Genomic DNA, 12,831 nt, shown 5'->3' on the forward strand with positions numbered 1-12,831 from the left:
TGACATGCAGGTTTTTCATGATAGGACATATTGTAGTAGTAGGAGGCAGTTTTGCTTGTATTTTTTTCCCGATTTTTGTACCCGACTATTTTCAGGGTACGTATTTAGAATTTGAGAGTGGCTTCCTTTATAGCATCTCCTCTACTTTTTGTTCTACTATTTTCTTCCTTTCATAATTTCGTTGCTATAAAAATGAATTTTTCCATTGTGAGACAAATAATTTTTTTCTTACTATTATTCTTGTTCTTATCGACCGATCACATTGAAACCATGGCAGTGGTGAGCATTTCAGCTTGATAATTCACCATGAAACATTAAGGCCTCATAATTTAACACACTTGTATTGATTTTACTAACAAGTACAATAGGTCATAAAAATTATGTTAATCTAGGTTGCCACCAGTGAATTTTATTTTTATATTTTTAAATTTTCATGTCATTTTACTATTTTGAACTGTTTCAGCTGATATAACTGATGTGCTTTTTGTGTCATATTGACGTTTATCGTAACTGCTGAATGATCGCGGTGGTATGAAGAGGTGGATTAAATTGGGTTAATTCCTCAAGTGGGCGGCCCAGTAGTCGAGTGGTTAGCACACCGGCTTCACAGTGCGGAGGTTGCCGGTCCGCGTCTCGGTCCGGCCTCCCTGTGTGGAGCTTGCATGTTGCATGGCAGGCAGATTGACCACACCAAATTGTCCCGTGGTGAGAGTGACTGTCGTACGTCTTTGTGTGCCCTGCGACTGGCTGGCAACCAATTCAGGGTGTCCCCCGCCACGTGCCTGAAGACAGCTGAGATAGGCTCCAGCACCCCCCGCGACACTAATGAGGAATAAGCGGTACGGAAAATGGATGGAAGGATAATTCTTCAAGCACCAAGTGCTGAGCCCTTTTGTAATGCCTGTTTTAATTCACAGCAGTTTCGCAATGTTTCTGAAGGAAATAAATACGTCGTAATATTTCAACATTCATAATTATGATTTCAAATCATATGTTACCAAGTAACCCCTTAAAACTCCATTGAAATAACTACGTATTACAATTCTCCGATTCCTCGGGTCAATAAACAAAATAAAGTGTGTGTTTCTCTTTAAGAAGCCCCCACCGTGGGCACAGCGGAGGGAGGAAGTGCAGGTCTGCGAAACAGCGGCTGAGGAGAAGGGAAGGGGATGGTGGGGAGGGGGGTGATCCAGCCGATGACGGTTTCAAGTTCCCCCGATAGAAACTGTGCCTGATTTGTGGCCAATGTTGGAGATGTAAAAAAAGTGTGCGAGAAAGAGAAGGGAGGCGGGAGCGCGGGCGAAAGGGAGGGGAAGGGGAGGGGGAAGGGAGGGAGGGAGGGAGGAAAGGGGGAGGAAAACACTGAAGGGGTAGCTATGGAGATGGAGCGTTTTCCTGGCTGCTTTCTTTGACAGGTGTTGAGTGGGGCAAAAGTCTTAAAACAGAATCCAGCATGTACGCCAAAGGTAAAGGAGCCGTGGTCCCTTCCGACAGCCAAGCGCGAGAAAAGTAAGTCAGAACGTGTGTTTTCTGTTTAAATCTCTCGCTTTTTTTCCTCCCCTTGGGCTCATTTTACCTGCACGCCGCGCCGATGTAAACTTTCTCCAACTAGCTTCCATCACTGTGAATTGACATTATTTTAACGCACGCCTTCAAGCGTTTTAAAGGTGCGTGCGTACAACTTTTCGCTGTGCAACAGACTTCCTGCTCCAGCTTTGATGAAGTTCGCTCCCGGTGTTTGTTGTGAAGTGCTGCTCTCGCCGGAGAACCGAACTTGACTTGCGGGGTTGCTCACGTGCGGGCTTGTACGGAAGACTCAAAAGTTTTTGTCCCGGTCAACTTTTTTTTCCCCAGAGTGAGGATGATGCAGTTTTGCGATTTGATGGTGCCGTAGCAGACAGACTTTTAGCGGTGAAAACGGGACCAACCTCGCGGGGCTCTGGTGGTTTATCGTGTACTGAAATCACGGAGGTGTGCTTTAAAAAGGCACTTGCATCCAGTCTCCTGTTTTTTTTCCAACACGTAGTCTGTAAGACTCGATAGAAACTTGAAAAATACACGCATAGCTTCTTTTACTTGCAATGGGGGGCTTATATATATATTTTTTTGCACCAGGCAGGCTAACATCAGTGGGGTTCATTCATTTACGTCATTTATCAATTGGCCAAGCTGTGGGCCGCGGGCCACCCCCAATCCAGCCTGTCAGGGCATTTGATCCGATTGATGCAAAACAGAAGAAAACACTTTTTAATAGACACGCGTTGGGGGGTGCCTTTGAATTTGGACACAAATGCATATTTTCAAGAAACGGCATTTTCAAGAATGTGACAAATTGTTTAGATTGTAGTGAGACCCTTTTATAATGACACATTTGTACACCAAGAATGGTCACTTCTCAATCAAGAGTGGGTAAAATATTATTACATTGTATGTTTACATGATGTTGCTCCTCCACGTGTTTTTAAATACCAATCGCTCAAAAAGTGAAAACACCACCATGTCAATGCTAGTTTTGTTGGCCCGCATACGGTGTTTTATATTATGTGCTAGCATTAAGCTAATGTGCTCTTTTACAACATATTTCTGAAGTTCTTGCATTTTTGTTTTCGTGGATGTTACTTTTAAATCGAATGAATGACTTGGCTCAGTGGCATAAAACACAATACGGAAGGAACTCTGTCATAAACTATAAGGAACCTAGGAATCTAAATGTAATGGCATTTCAACTTGTTTGCTTTCTTTCGGGGACCCAAACTTATTAAAAAAAAAAAAAAACATCACCCCCACCAATACATTGTCATCTGGGTTCCACTTCTGCAACAAGGTTTTCCTCTGACCGAGGATCAGTCATGGGTACTTATTATCGCAATTCACATAATACGTGAGTGCAAATTATTATTCTATTTTTAAGCAGCCTCATGATGGACATCACTTTTACATTGGTAGTTCTGTTCCGACTGTGAGAAAAGCTTCCGCGCCGTCGTCTCTTACTAGCCTAAGTTAATGCAGTAGCAAGGTCATCACTCTTGAAAAATATAAAACAATCCAATGAAAAGCGGTTTGTCATTTGAGAAATAGCTCACGGCGCTTTGCAAATGAGTTCATTCTGTGCTGTTTATATCCTTGACGATGTCACCATTGCCAGAAATATTCATTTGTAAAATGCTTCTACACTTGGAGTATAAAAATTAAGAGGAAAACCAAAAGTACACTTGTAACTGAGTCTGCCCTCCGATGGCGTTTTCCAACATCACTACGCCAACCTGTTGATTGCATGTCGTTTGTAACCATCATCGGTCAGTAAAACCACGGACTTCCTGGATTGTATATTTTTAACCAATTGACTGATGGATGTTGTTTTTTTAAATTGGCTTCTGTGGCTTTTCACAGCCCCCAAAAGGGACACGGGGACACCAACGATGTCCACAAAATGTCAATAATTGATTATATGAATTAAAACAGGAAACAGGTGTAGAAGTTTGGTTAAAAAAGCCTTTGTTAGTCGCAGTCCTCATGAATTTTGCGTCAAACATAAACATTTCATCTTGTGGCATCTCGAGGCTAAGCAACTCGAGTAAAGTGATGGCAGGAGCTTCATTTAGTCAAGCCATAACCTTGTCTAATAGGGAAAAATGGCTTTTGCCATCCCATCCGTAAGCAGTTGAACATCTTTTTGAGTGTGTATCACTGAGTCGCGGAGTTTTTTAAAAATCCATCCATCCATCCATCCATCCATCCATCCATCCATCCATCATCCATCCATCCATCATGCCAGGGGGGCATGCCCGGAACACTTCACCAGGAAGTCATCCAGGAGGCATCCTAATCAGATGCCCGAGCCACCTCATCTGGCTCCTCTCTATGTGGAGCTTTTTTTTCATACCTAATTATGTACTTGCTATTCAAATCATGCATGTGCGTAATTTGTACACCTGCCGACGAGCAGGAGGAATGAGGTGACCTCCGAACCCACATATGATTCCTTAATATACACATGACGTGAGCAGACGGCAAGGATGTGTTTACACTTGTTTTCTGCTTTGATGCCCCACTCCACCTGAAAGCAACAGATTGATTGTAGGCCCCCCCTGAAAAAAAATACAATAAATAAATAAATAAATTATATATATATATATATATATATATATATATATATATATATATATATATATATATATATATATATATATATATGTGTGTGTGTGTGTATACAGTATGTATATATGCCAATGTATATACTGTATATGCATGCTCTTGTGATCGTGAATGATCTTCTCGTATGTGGTCGAATCTGTGCCACGTTTGAAACGATTGTGTAGGAGTCGGATTAATAATTCAGCTCATGAGGAATTCATGTCGGCGGAAAGGCGGCGGCGACATGAATTTTACTGTAATGGGTAACAAAAGCCTCAGATTGGGCAATAGGGCGTCGTGTGACGCTTTGCGTTCGCATCTGCCACGTAGAAGAAGCATCACAATAAGTTCATCCGTTTGTGCCAGCGCTTGAACGCCAAGGATTTATTTTATGGCATTAAATAAATCGAAGCGGGTCTAGCAAATCACTTTTCTTGTCATGGCATGTTTAAAAAAATACAAAAATAAGGTGGGTTTTGTGCACACAGCATGATGTGTATTTTTTAGATGAATTATGATTCTGATCCAATAATCAATTCATCAGATGTATTCTTGCATTTCAATGCTGCTACTGGCCTGGTGAGTGACGTGGGTGTCAGCGAAAGTTGGCTGTCGGGAACTCATGTTAGTGGCTTATTATCAGTCAGTCGAAAGCAGCTCGTTTGTGTGAAAGTGATTGTGATGTGTTTTGTTTGTTAACGTGTCATTTGGAGGTCAGTGTGTGTGTGTGTGTGTGTGTGTGTGTGTGTGTGTGCGTGGGTGGGGTGGGGGCGGGTTGTGTTTCAGGCCCAACGGAGGCCCCTCTCCGCCCTCACCTGTCTTGTCACCCTAACCTGCCCTGCAGGGCCGACACGTGTTCCCTTGTAAGCGCGCCTCAGTGCGTCATCGAATTAGCTCATTTTTACATATTCATACAGCTCTTTACATATTCACAGAGTGTAAAGGGGGCGCCAGTGGGCGCACGACTGAACAAGAGTGGAGTCATTCAGTCGTTTGTTCCCACAGACACAAAGCCTTGCAATCCGCGGTCCAAGTTCCCAATTTTAATTTCATGCCGAGTCGTTGGAAACAAAAATGCTGTAAACATGCTACGGCAGTAATACAGATATTTGTATTGGGATTATTTGGGATTACTGGAATTATTTTTCACGATGCAAAGACTTTGTTTTTCCTCCTGATAGTGAAGTGTGTGGCATCTATTCCCACCCAAGTTAAAGTTACCAGGCATGATTCCATACCTGTGAAAAGGGTAATTCATATTGGATCCTCTAAAATGGATTTGCACTGCGGGTGCAATTCCAATTCAATGCCTCTGTCGGATTCTTTGTGGGGGACTGTCAGTTTGTCTGTTCATTTCATGGGACACATAATGTATCGGATATGGCTGTGTTTGCAATGACACGGTCACCCATGATGTAGCGGGACACTAGTCTGACGTCAGTGCATCTAGCCTGGGTTCTTTTTCCACTCGGTGACCGTGGAAATGTGAGCGGGAATTTCGTCTGAGTCAATATGTGCCTGGGAGCTGACTGGCGACCAGTCCGGGGTGTAGTTGCCTTTTACTTGAAATCAGCTCCGTCACCCTAAAGCAGGGGTGTCAAACTCATTTTTTTTTGTTGCTGTGGGCCACATTTTAGTTATGGTTCCTTCTTGAGGGCCGTTATGAATTTGGGTTAACCATTAGAATGTTTCATCAAAAACAAGGACATGCTCAAAAAAGCATCTCTGCTTTAAAATCCAAACCAGAATTACTGTATAGGACTGTGAGGCAGATATACAAACCACTGGACTACCGTGCTGCCTCCCCAGCATTTAATTAAATTAAAGCGAGCGCAAGCCGTCCGGGCCTTTTGTATTAATATCACCTTATTGTTCAGTCACTGGTAACTCTTTGAAATGTGCGCTGATGAATCTAGGGTGTTAATTAACGCTTCCACGCTCGCTGATATCCTCGATAGCGATCAAACGTCTTCATTTTGTTTGTTTACAGACATGCTCTCGTGTGATTTGGAGATTTGTTTGGCCTTAAAGATCTTCAAGTGTAAAGTTAATCAGTTTGTTTCTTTACATTCCTCCCGCGCTCCTCATCTTCTGGCTCCTCCTACGTATTTACTTGCCATTTAATGGCAGAGAGGGGGGACAGGGTGGGGGTGGGGTGGTCTTCAGGTTTTCAATGCACCGTTTTGACTCGGCACAGATGGCGCCGCCATCTGCATTTGAGCCTTTTGAAGACGGCATAAAGAGCTGTGCAGGAACAAGAGAAAACATTGGTGGAAAAGGGGAAAGGAACCCTTGATTTAGCCCCCCCCCGTCCTCCCTTCCCGGTACCTTTCGGCTGATTATGCCAGCGTCGGGGAAAATGACAACAGTCAATTAATGGTGCTGCTCATCAGCCAAAGCGACTGCCAGTGCACACGCGTGTGTCAGATCGTTGCACTTGAAGTCAAGCACACCGTGTCAATATTCGATCCGCGGGTCTCAAGTTATGAATCGGTTTCCGACTTACCAGGTCTGACCGGAAAGGAATGCACAGTGGATTAAAAAAAAGTGGATTTAGTGTGCACAAATATTTAATTTTATGGAATTTTGTCCTTTCATAATGAACAATCATTCATTATTTGTGCCTTTTAAGCGCACTACCTGACTGCAACCAACGGAGGCGCTGATGATTCGTGGAGTTAACCAAGTAACATTGGCGATGCGAATTAGAAATATGGTGGCATCCCACTAATTTCCTGGTTGCAGGATCATTCCGACCCACAAAGAGCAAAATTCTGCATATAATTGACACCCACTGAAACACACTTCAGATATGTTTTTATATTTAACTCATTAACTGCCAGACGATGTGTAAAAATGTGTCCACTCCAGTGCCAGGGTTTTTGTCATTGTCACTCAAATTCCAGGACCCACAGGATATTGAGCTTTCGGACTACATAAACATTCAATTAAGCGTAAGACGCCTTAGACTCTCTTCTTTCATCAGAAAAAAATAGTTAATTCCTAAGTTATAAGGGTATAGAGTTATTTGAGCTTGAAATGGGGGCGGCTGTACAAAATACAATACAATACATACATATTGATTTATATAGCGTTTTAACAACAGCTGACACTGCAACAAAGCGCTAAAATGGACAAAAGGCAAAGGCAAAAAAAAACATTTACCAGCGGTCTGACCAGTGCTTTATTGGCACCGACCGCAAGAAAAACCAAAACCCGAACGTTGCACTTTTCAATTTCCGAATACGTTCGGGAATGGCAGCGAATGAGTTAATATTTCATATTTTTGTTTATGATAAAAATAGTTTAACATTTGAAATGAATTATCCATTCTTTATTTACAATGATCACATAGCTTTACAGTATATTGCAGTACTCAGTCATATTCTTTATCATCTGCAAAATATCCCTTCAGCACTCTGAGCAGTTATGATCTGTGTATGCTGATGTATACTTATTTTTTTCTGATAAAATTATGACTTTTGTGATTTTAATATCACATTTTATTTTTGTAGCGTGACAACCATACGTATTTGAAATACCGGGACTTTATTTTTTGTTGCATGGCAACATTTTCAAGAGGCATATTATAGCTTTTTAACATTGCTTCCTTTCATATTAAAACTTACTTTTTGTTGAATTCACAACTTTACTTTTTTTAAATCATTGCAACTTCTTTTTTCATGTAAATGTAATGTGATTTCAAATTAGAATGTTAATTCTTGTCATGCTATTTTCATGTTAAGACTTTTTTTCCCCTCATACTTTTTCGTATATTTGTCCATTATTTCACCCGTGAAACTTTTTTTCTCATAAATATTTGGCCTGGTAATCTTCCAAATTTCATTCTGGCAATTACAACTTTTTTTCTTGCTATTTCATGACTCTAATACTTTCCTTCCACAATATTATGACCATTTGTCTTGTAATTTTACAACTTACTTCTCGTAGCATTTCCCCCCCCTCATAATCTCTCTCTCATCTCATTTTCCGTACCGCTTATTCCTCATTAGGGTCGCGGGGGTTGCTGGAGCCTATCTCAGCTGTCTTCGGGCACGAGGCGGGGGACACCCTGGATTGGTTGCCAGCCAATCGCAGGGTACCCCCCTCATAATATTACACCTATTTTATGATTTTTTGTGTGTGCGTGTGTCTCATTATTGTACTGATGCTCATCACCTCATCAGCTGCTGCCGGAGGTTTATTTATGGCAATATAATCTCCCGCTAATCATTCAAACTGCTTTCTCTGACTGGCTGGTGTGGTGATAAACACATGAACAAAATGATGGAGCATTTTTTTTGCTGCAGGTGTTCTTCCGTCGCGCGACAGTGTGGCTGGGCTCGTTTGCCGCCTTATTGACACTGATTTATTTTGACAAAGGGAGTGGCGTAACAAAGCCGAGCAAATATAAACAGCATGTGCGGTGGGAATAAACTTCAGCGGGCGCGCTCCGCTGTATCACAGCATCCACGTTGCTCAGGCGCCTTCAAGTGGCACATCCATACTGCTCTTATATGATCGTCATGAATAATTAATATTCTGGAAATAATATTTTGCGATTTTATGTGGCTACGCTTGGCGCGTATGGTTTAAATTATGTATGCGACACATCTTTAGTCTTTTTTTCCCTTCTTCTCAAAGATAACACTGTCTGTGAACAGAGGTGCTTAATTCCTCTCTTTCCCAGCACACCTCAGCTCACCCTGCTCCCGGTCGAACTGTTGAATTATTGAAACAAAGACACGAAAGTTCATTTGCTAACTGTCTGCGCTTTAGCCGCTAAGCATGGCTGAGGAGCTCTTGTCTCTGGAGGCGAGTCGAGGAAAGGGAATATGAGGATGGGGCAGCCCGGGGAGAGGGAGGGCTAAATGTCAGGTGTGTTTCCATGGGGTCCAGGTCATGGAAGAAAAGACTTCTTGATGTGTAGGTAAGCAACAAAGCGGTAAAATTCCGGCTCGGGCCATCCTGCGAGGAGTTTGCCAGTTCTCCCCGTGCCTGTCGGGGGTTTATCTGGGTACTCCGGTTTCCTCCCACTTTCCAAAAACATGCTTGGCAGGTTAAATTGTCTAAATTGTCCCTTGGTGGGATTGGCAGCGCTAATGGTTGTCTGTTTGTCTGTCGGTCGGTCTGTCTGTCGGTCTGTCGGCCTGTCGGTCTGTAGTTCTGTCGGTCCGTCCGTCTGCCTGCCTGTCTGTCTGTCTGTCTGTCTGTCTGTCTGTCTGTCTGTCTGTCTGTCTGTCCGTCCACTTATCTCTTTCCTGTTATAGCATGTGCTAGTATTAAGCTAATGGGCTTTCATTGGACAAAATAATCCGCTTGAAACATTTTCGTACTTCGAGTAAATGTGTGGTAAAATGTGTTGTTATCTTTGTTACTTATAAACTAACTAACTTCAACCACAACTTGTAGCATATTCAGGATTTGACTTTAGTCTCCCATGTTCCAGTTTTGGGTGACGTCCGTCTGTGCTTGCTTTAGTATTGTGACGGGCGACACGGGAAGATAAAAGTAAACTACCAACACATGCCCATTGAGCTTTTGTTCTTTTCACATCGATACAGAGTGAATATTTTACTGGTGTACAAAGTAGTTTGAAGCAGGGACAATTTAACTTCTTGTTTTTGGTCCATTTTTTGCTCGCTACCAAGCTCTGCATGTATAGTGGTATTGTTTAATTTTTGATGACGAAGTATCGAGGTACTTTTGTGATACCATGCAAATCTAAGGAGTCATACACGATTGGCTTTATTTCCGTTCACCCCAATTGAAGGCCCACATGCCTTTGGTTTGACACCCGTGAATTAACTAATGTCTGACACAACTCATGTTATTCGTGTTGGCTACCCTGGGAAGCCATTCCAGTGTTCTTTATCCGATTTGGAAGAAGAAAGGGTGTGACCTTGGGGTTCCTTCTGACACGTCTTTTCTGCACCACCTCTCACGGGCTCCTTCATCTGCCCGGCCTTCATCAGTCAGCCTGACAAAATGTCCTCACCTCTGTGCGCTTACACCTACCCGCATCTGACTTTGGAACAAAAAGGTGTGCTCCCAACCTGAAGCCTAGGCTGAACGAGGGGGCTCTGAATAATGTATTGTTGCTGGGGCACATGCCTACTGCCGGGGCACCGAAACCTTCAGATCACACCAGCAAACTTTCATAGCTCCAGACCTCATGCGGATGACCGTTTGTTCCCACAGAATGAAAAACAGTGAATGGGATCAACTCACATGGCAAAAGAAGCCTCTTTTTCTCAACAGGCAATGCTTGTTCATCGAGGGGGATACATTCTTGACCCACTGCGATTTTAACAGTAGAGGCAATATTTAAATAAATAAAAACAATTACAGTCTCGAAATGAATTCCAACTCTTTAACTCATCACTGCCATTCCCGAATTTTTGGGGGAATTGAAAATGTGACACAGAGAGCCATTCCCGAATTTGTTTGGGGTTTGGTTTTTCTTGCTGGGGCTGCCGATAAAGCACTGGCCAGACCTCTGGCAATGTTTTTTTCCCCTTCCACAAAGGGGCAGCATTTCCCTTTTTCCCCATGTTAGTGCTTTGTTCCAGCTTCTGCTGTTGTTAAAGCGCTATTTAAACCAATATGTATGTATTGGAATGTATTTTGGACAGCCGCCCTCATTTCAAGCTCATATACTGTAACTTCAGACTCATATAATTTAGGAATTAACTCTTTTTTTCTGATGAAAGAAAAGAGTTTAAGATTTCTTATGCTGCATTGAATGTTTATGTAGTTCTAGAAGTCAATGTTCTGTTTTTACTGGAATTTTAGTAAAAATGATAAAAATCCTTGCGCTGGGGAGGATTCAAACCACCCAGGAGGGGCAGGAGGTTGGGAAATTTGTCACAGACAGGTTAGAATGCAGGTTAGAGAGGTTAGAATGTATATATTTTGCTGATTTTTTTTTAAAAGGGCATTAACATCAGATCAGATTTAATTTAAAACTGTCATGATCTGGTTGGCGACCAACGGGGGGCGCTGTCGGCTCCGCCTGCACCTGCACAGGAGCTGGTCGTTTCCAATCAGTGACACTCAAAAGGACCCCCGGCACGACCATTCGGTGTCGGGTAATTGTTAAATGTCATTGTATGCTGTTGAACGCATTGTATGCTGTTGTATGCATTATGTGCAGTGCATGTGTTTGTTTAATCTTGGCGGATTTTTAATCTTGGTTTTCTTTTGATACTTTGTATTTTTTTCCGTTCAGAAGATTTTGATGTTTTAGATTTTGTTCCTGCTGACTTTATTTTAATACAATTTATCAAACACAACCTCCTGCTCCCTCCTGCCTGCTTTTTGGGATCCGCGTCTGCCACCACCACCTTGCAAACCGTGACAAAAACAGATTCTTTTCTTCCAGACAGTGTATTGTAGGTGTTCAAATACCTGACATGTTTCGGCGTATACTTCCGCCTTCGTCAGAGTGTCACGGATGTTGTGGTGACGCGCCTTTTTTCAGCTGGTGGTGCAAGAACGAATACCGTGACACTCTGACGAAGGCGGAAGTATACGCCGAAACATGTCAGATATTTGAACACCTACAATACACTGTCTGGAAGAAAATAATCTGTTTTAAATTAGATATCAAGTAGACAGGATGAACTTAATAAAAACTATTAGGCATTAAGATCATGTTAGAAGGGAGACTGTTATTGATGATCAAGTGTTTTGATCCTGAGTAAACTCAAGTCTTTACAATGGGTCTTGGAAAGGAGGCCCCAATCACCAGGAATGATTCATATCGCTCGAACAAACAATTAAGGAGTCTTTATATGTTTCCTTTAAGGGGCACTTCATTGACAAACTGGGCCTCGAGGTATACTAGAAGTAACTATAAACCATCTAATCTTATGAGGATTTCCGTCTCTTTAAACCATCGACCAAGAGCATAGGATGACCGTCCGTTTCTGTTTGATTTATTTTGATTATTTCCTTTTCCTTTTAATGGACTCTGGTTTATACAACACCCGACTTCTTCCGGCAGGCCATGAGAGGACCCTGCAATATGGTCCAAGCCTCGTTTGCGCTCCTTCTGCTGGAACCAATGTGCTCCACTATACGCCTCCGAATGTGTTGTGCCAATGTCTGCCTTCACACTTCTCAGTCATGGAAGTCCCATTCCATCATCTCATTATTGAGACTTCTGTGAGTTTCAGCTTTTCGAAAGCGTTCGTGTCACTCAAATGCAGCAGGAATCCTTTTTTTTCCTTCCTCCTAATGCTATCTAAAAATGAGGCGTTGATATCCAGTACTTGACTGCGCTTTTTACGCTGCTTCACATTGTTGTGCTCTGCAGCGGCGTTCCGCACACCACAGGGACGTGGCCGAGTGCCACCGAGGCTCTTTGGCTCCTAGCTTGATGGAGCTTTACGGCGCACATTTACAACCCGTCCGTTGTGTATACGATCTTCCAACTGTTAATTCTTGTTGATCTCAGCACCCTCTTCTTGATATCGCAGTGATGATTCTCCACCTGTGCGTTTTGTTCGGCCCCATTTGAATGCATTGTAGACAAATAATCTCATTAAAAGAAAAAAAACTGAAACATGCTTTTGTTTTTGTTTCTTTGTCTGTTGCAGGTTAGCTTTATATGTGTATGAGTATTTGCTGCATGTCGGCGCACAGAAATCAGCACAGACCTTCCTGTCAGAGGTAAGACTTCACTCTCACGCC

At 42.5% G+C, this 12,831-nt stretch overlaps 1 protein-coding gene across 2 annotated transcripts in view; it reads left to right on the forward strand.

Moving 5' to 3' along the window:
- The first annotated feature begins 1,360 nt into the window (after positions 1-1,360).
- ssbp4 (single stranded DNA binding protein 4) overlaps positions 1,361-12,831 on the forward strand; it is a 117,938-nt gene continuing 106,467 nt past the window's right edge. For both annotated transcript variants that reach the window (XM_089001002.1, XM_089001001.1), the window contains exons 1-2: positions 1,361-1,509; positions 12,738-12,810. In XM_089001002.1, the coding sequence (XP_088857128.1) occupies positions 1,454-1,509; positions 12,738-12,810 (129 nt within the window). In that variant the 5' untranslated portion in view covers positions 1,361-1,453. The remainder of the gene's footprint in view (positions 1,510-12,737; positions 12,811-12,831) is intronic.

This window comes from Hippocampus bargibanti, linkage group LG07 (genome assembly GCF_051943395.1).
Source record: "Hippocampus bargibanti isolate YZ-2025 linkage group LG07, ASM5194339v1, whole genome shotgun sequence".
In the NCBI taxonomy this organism is placed as follows: domain Eukaryota; kingdom Metazoa; phylum Chordata; class Actinopteri; order Syngnathiformes; family Syngnathidae; genus Hippocampus; species Hippocampus bargibanti.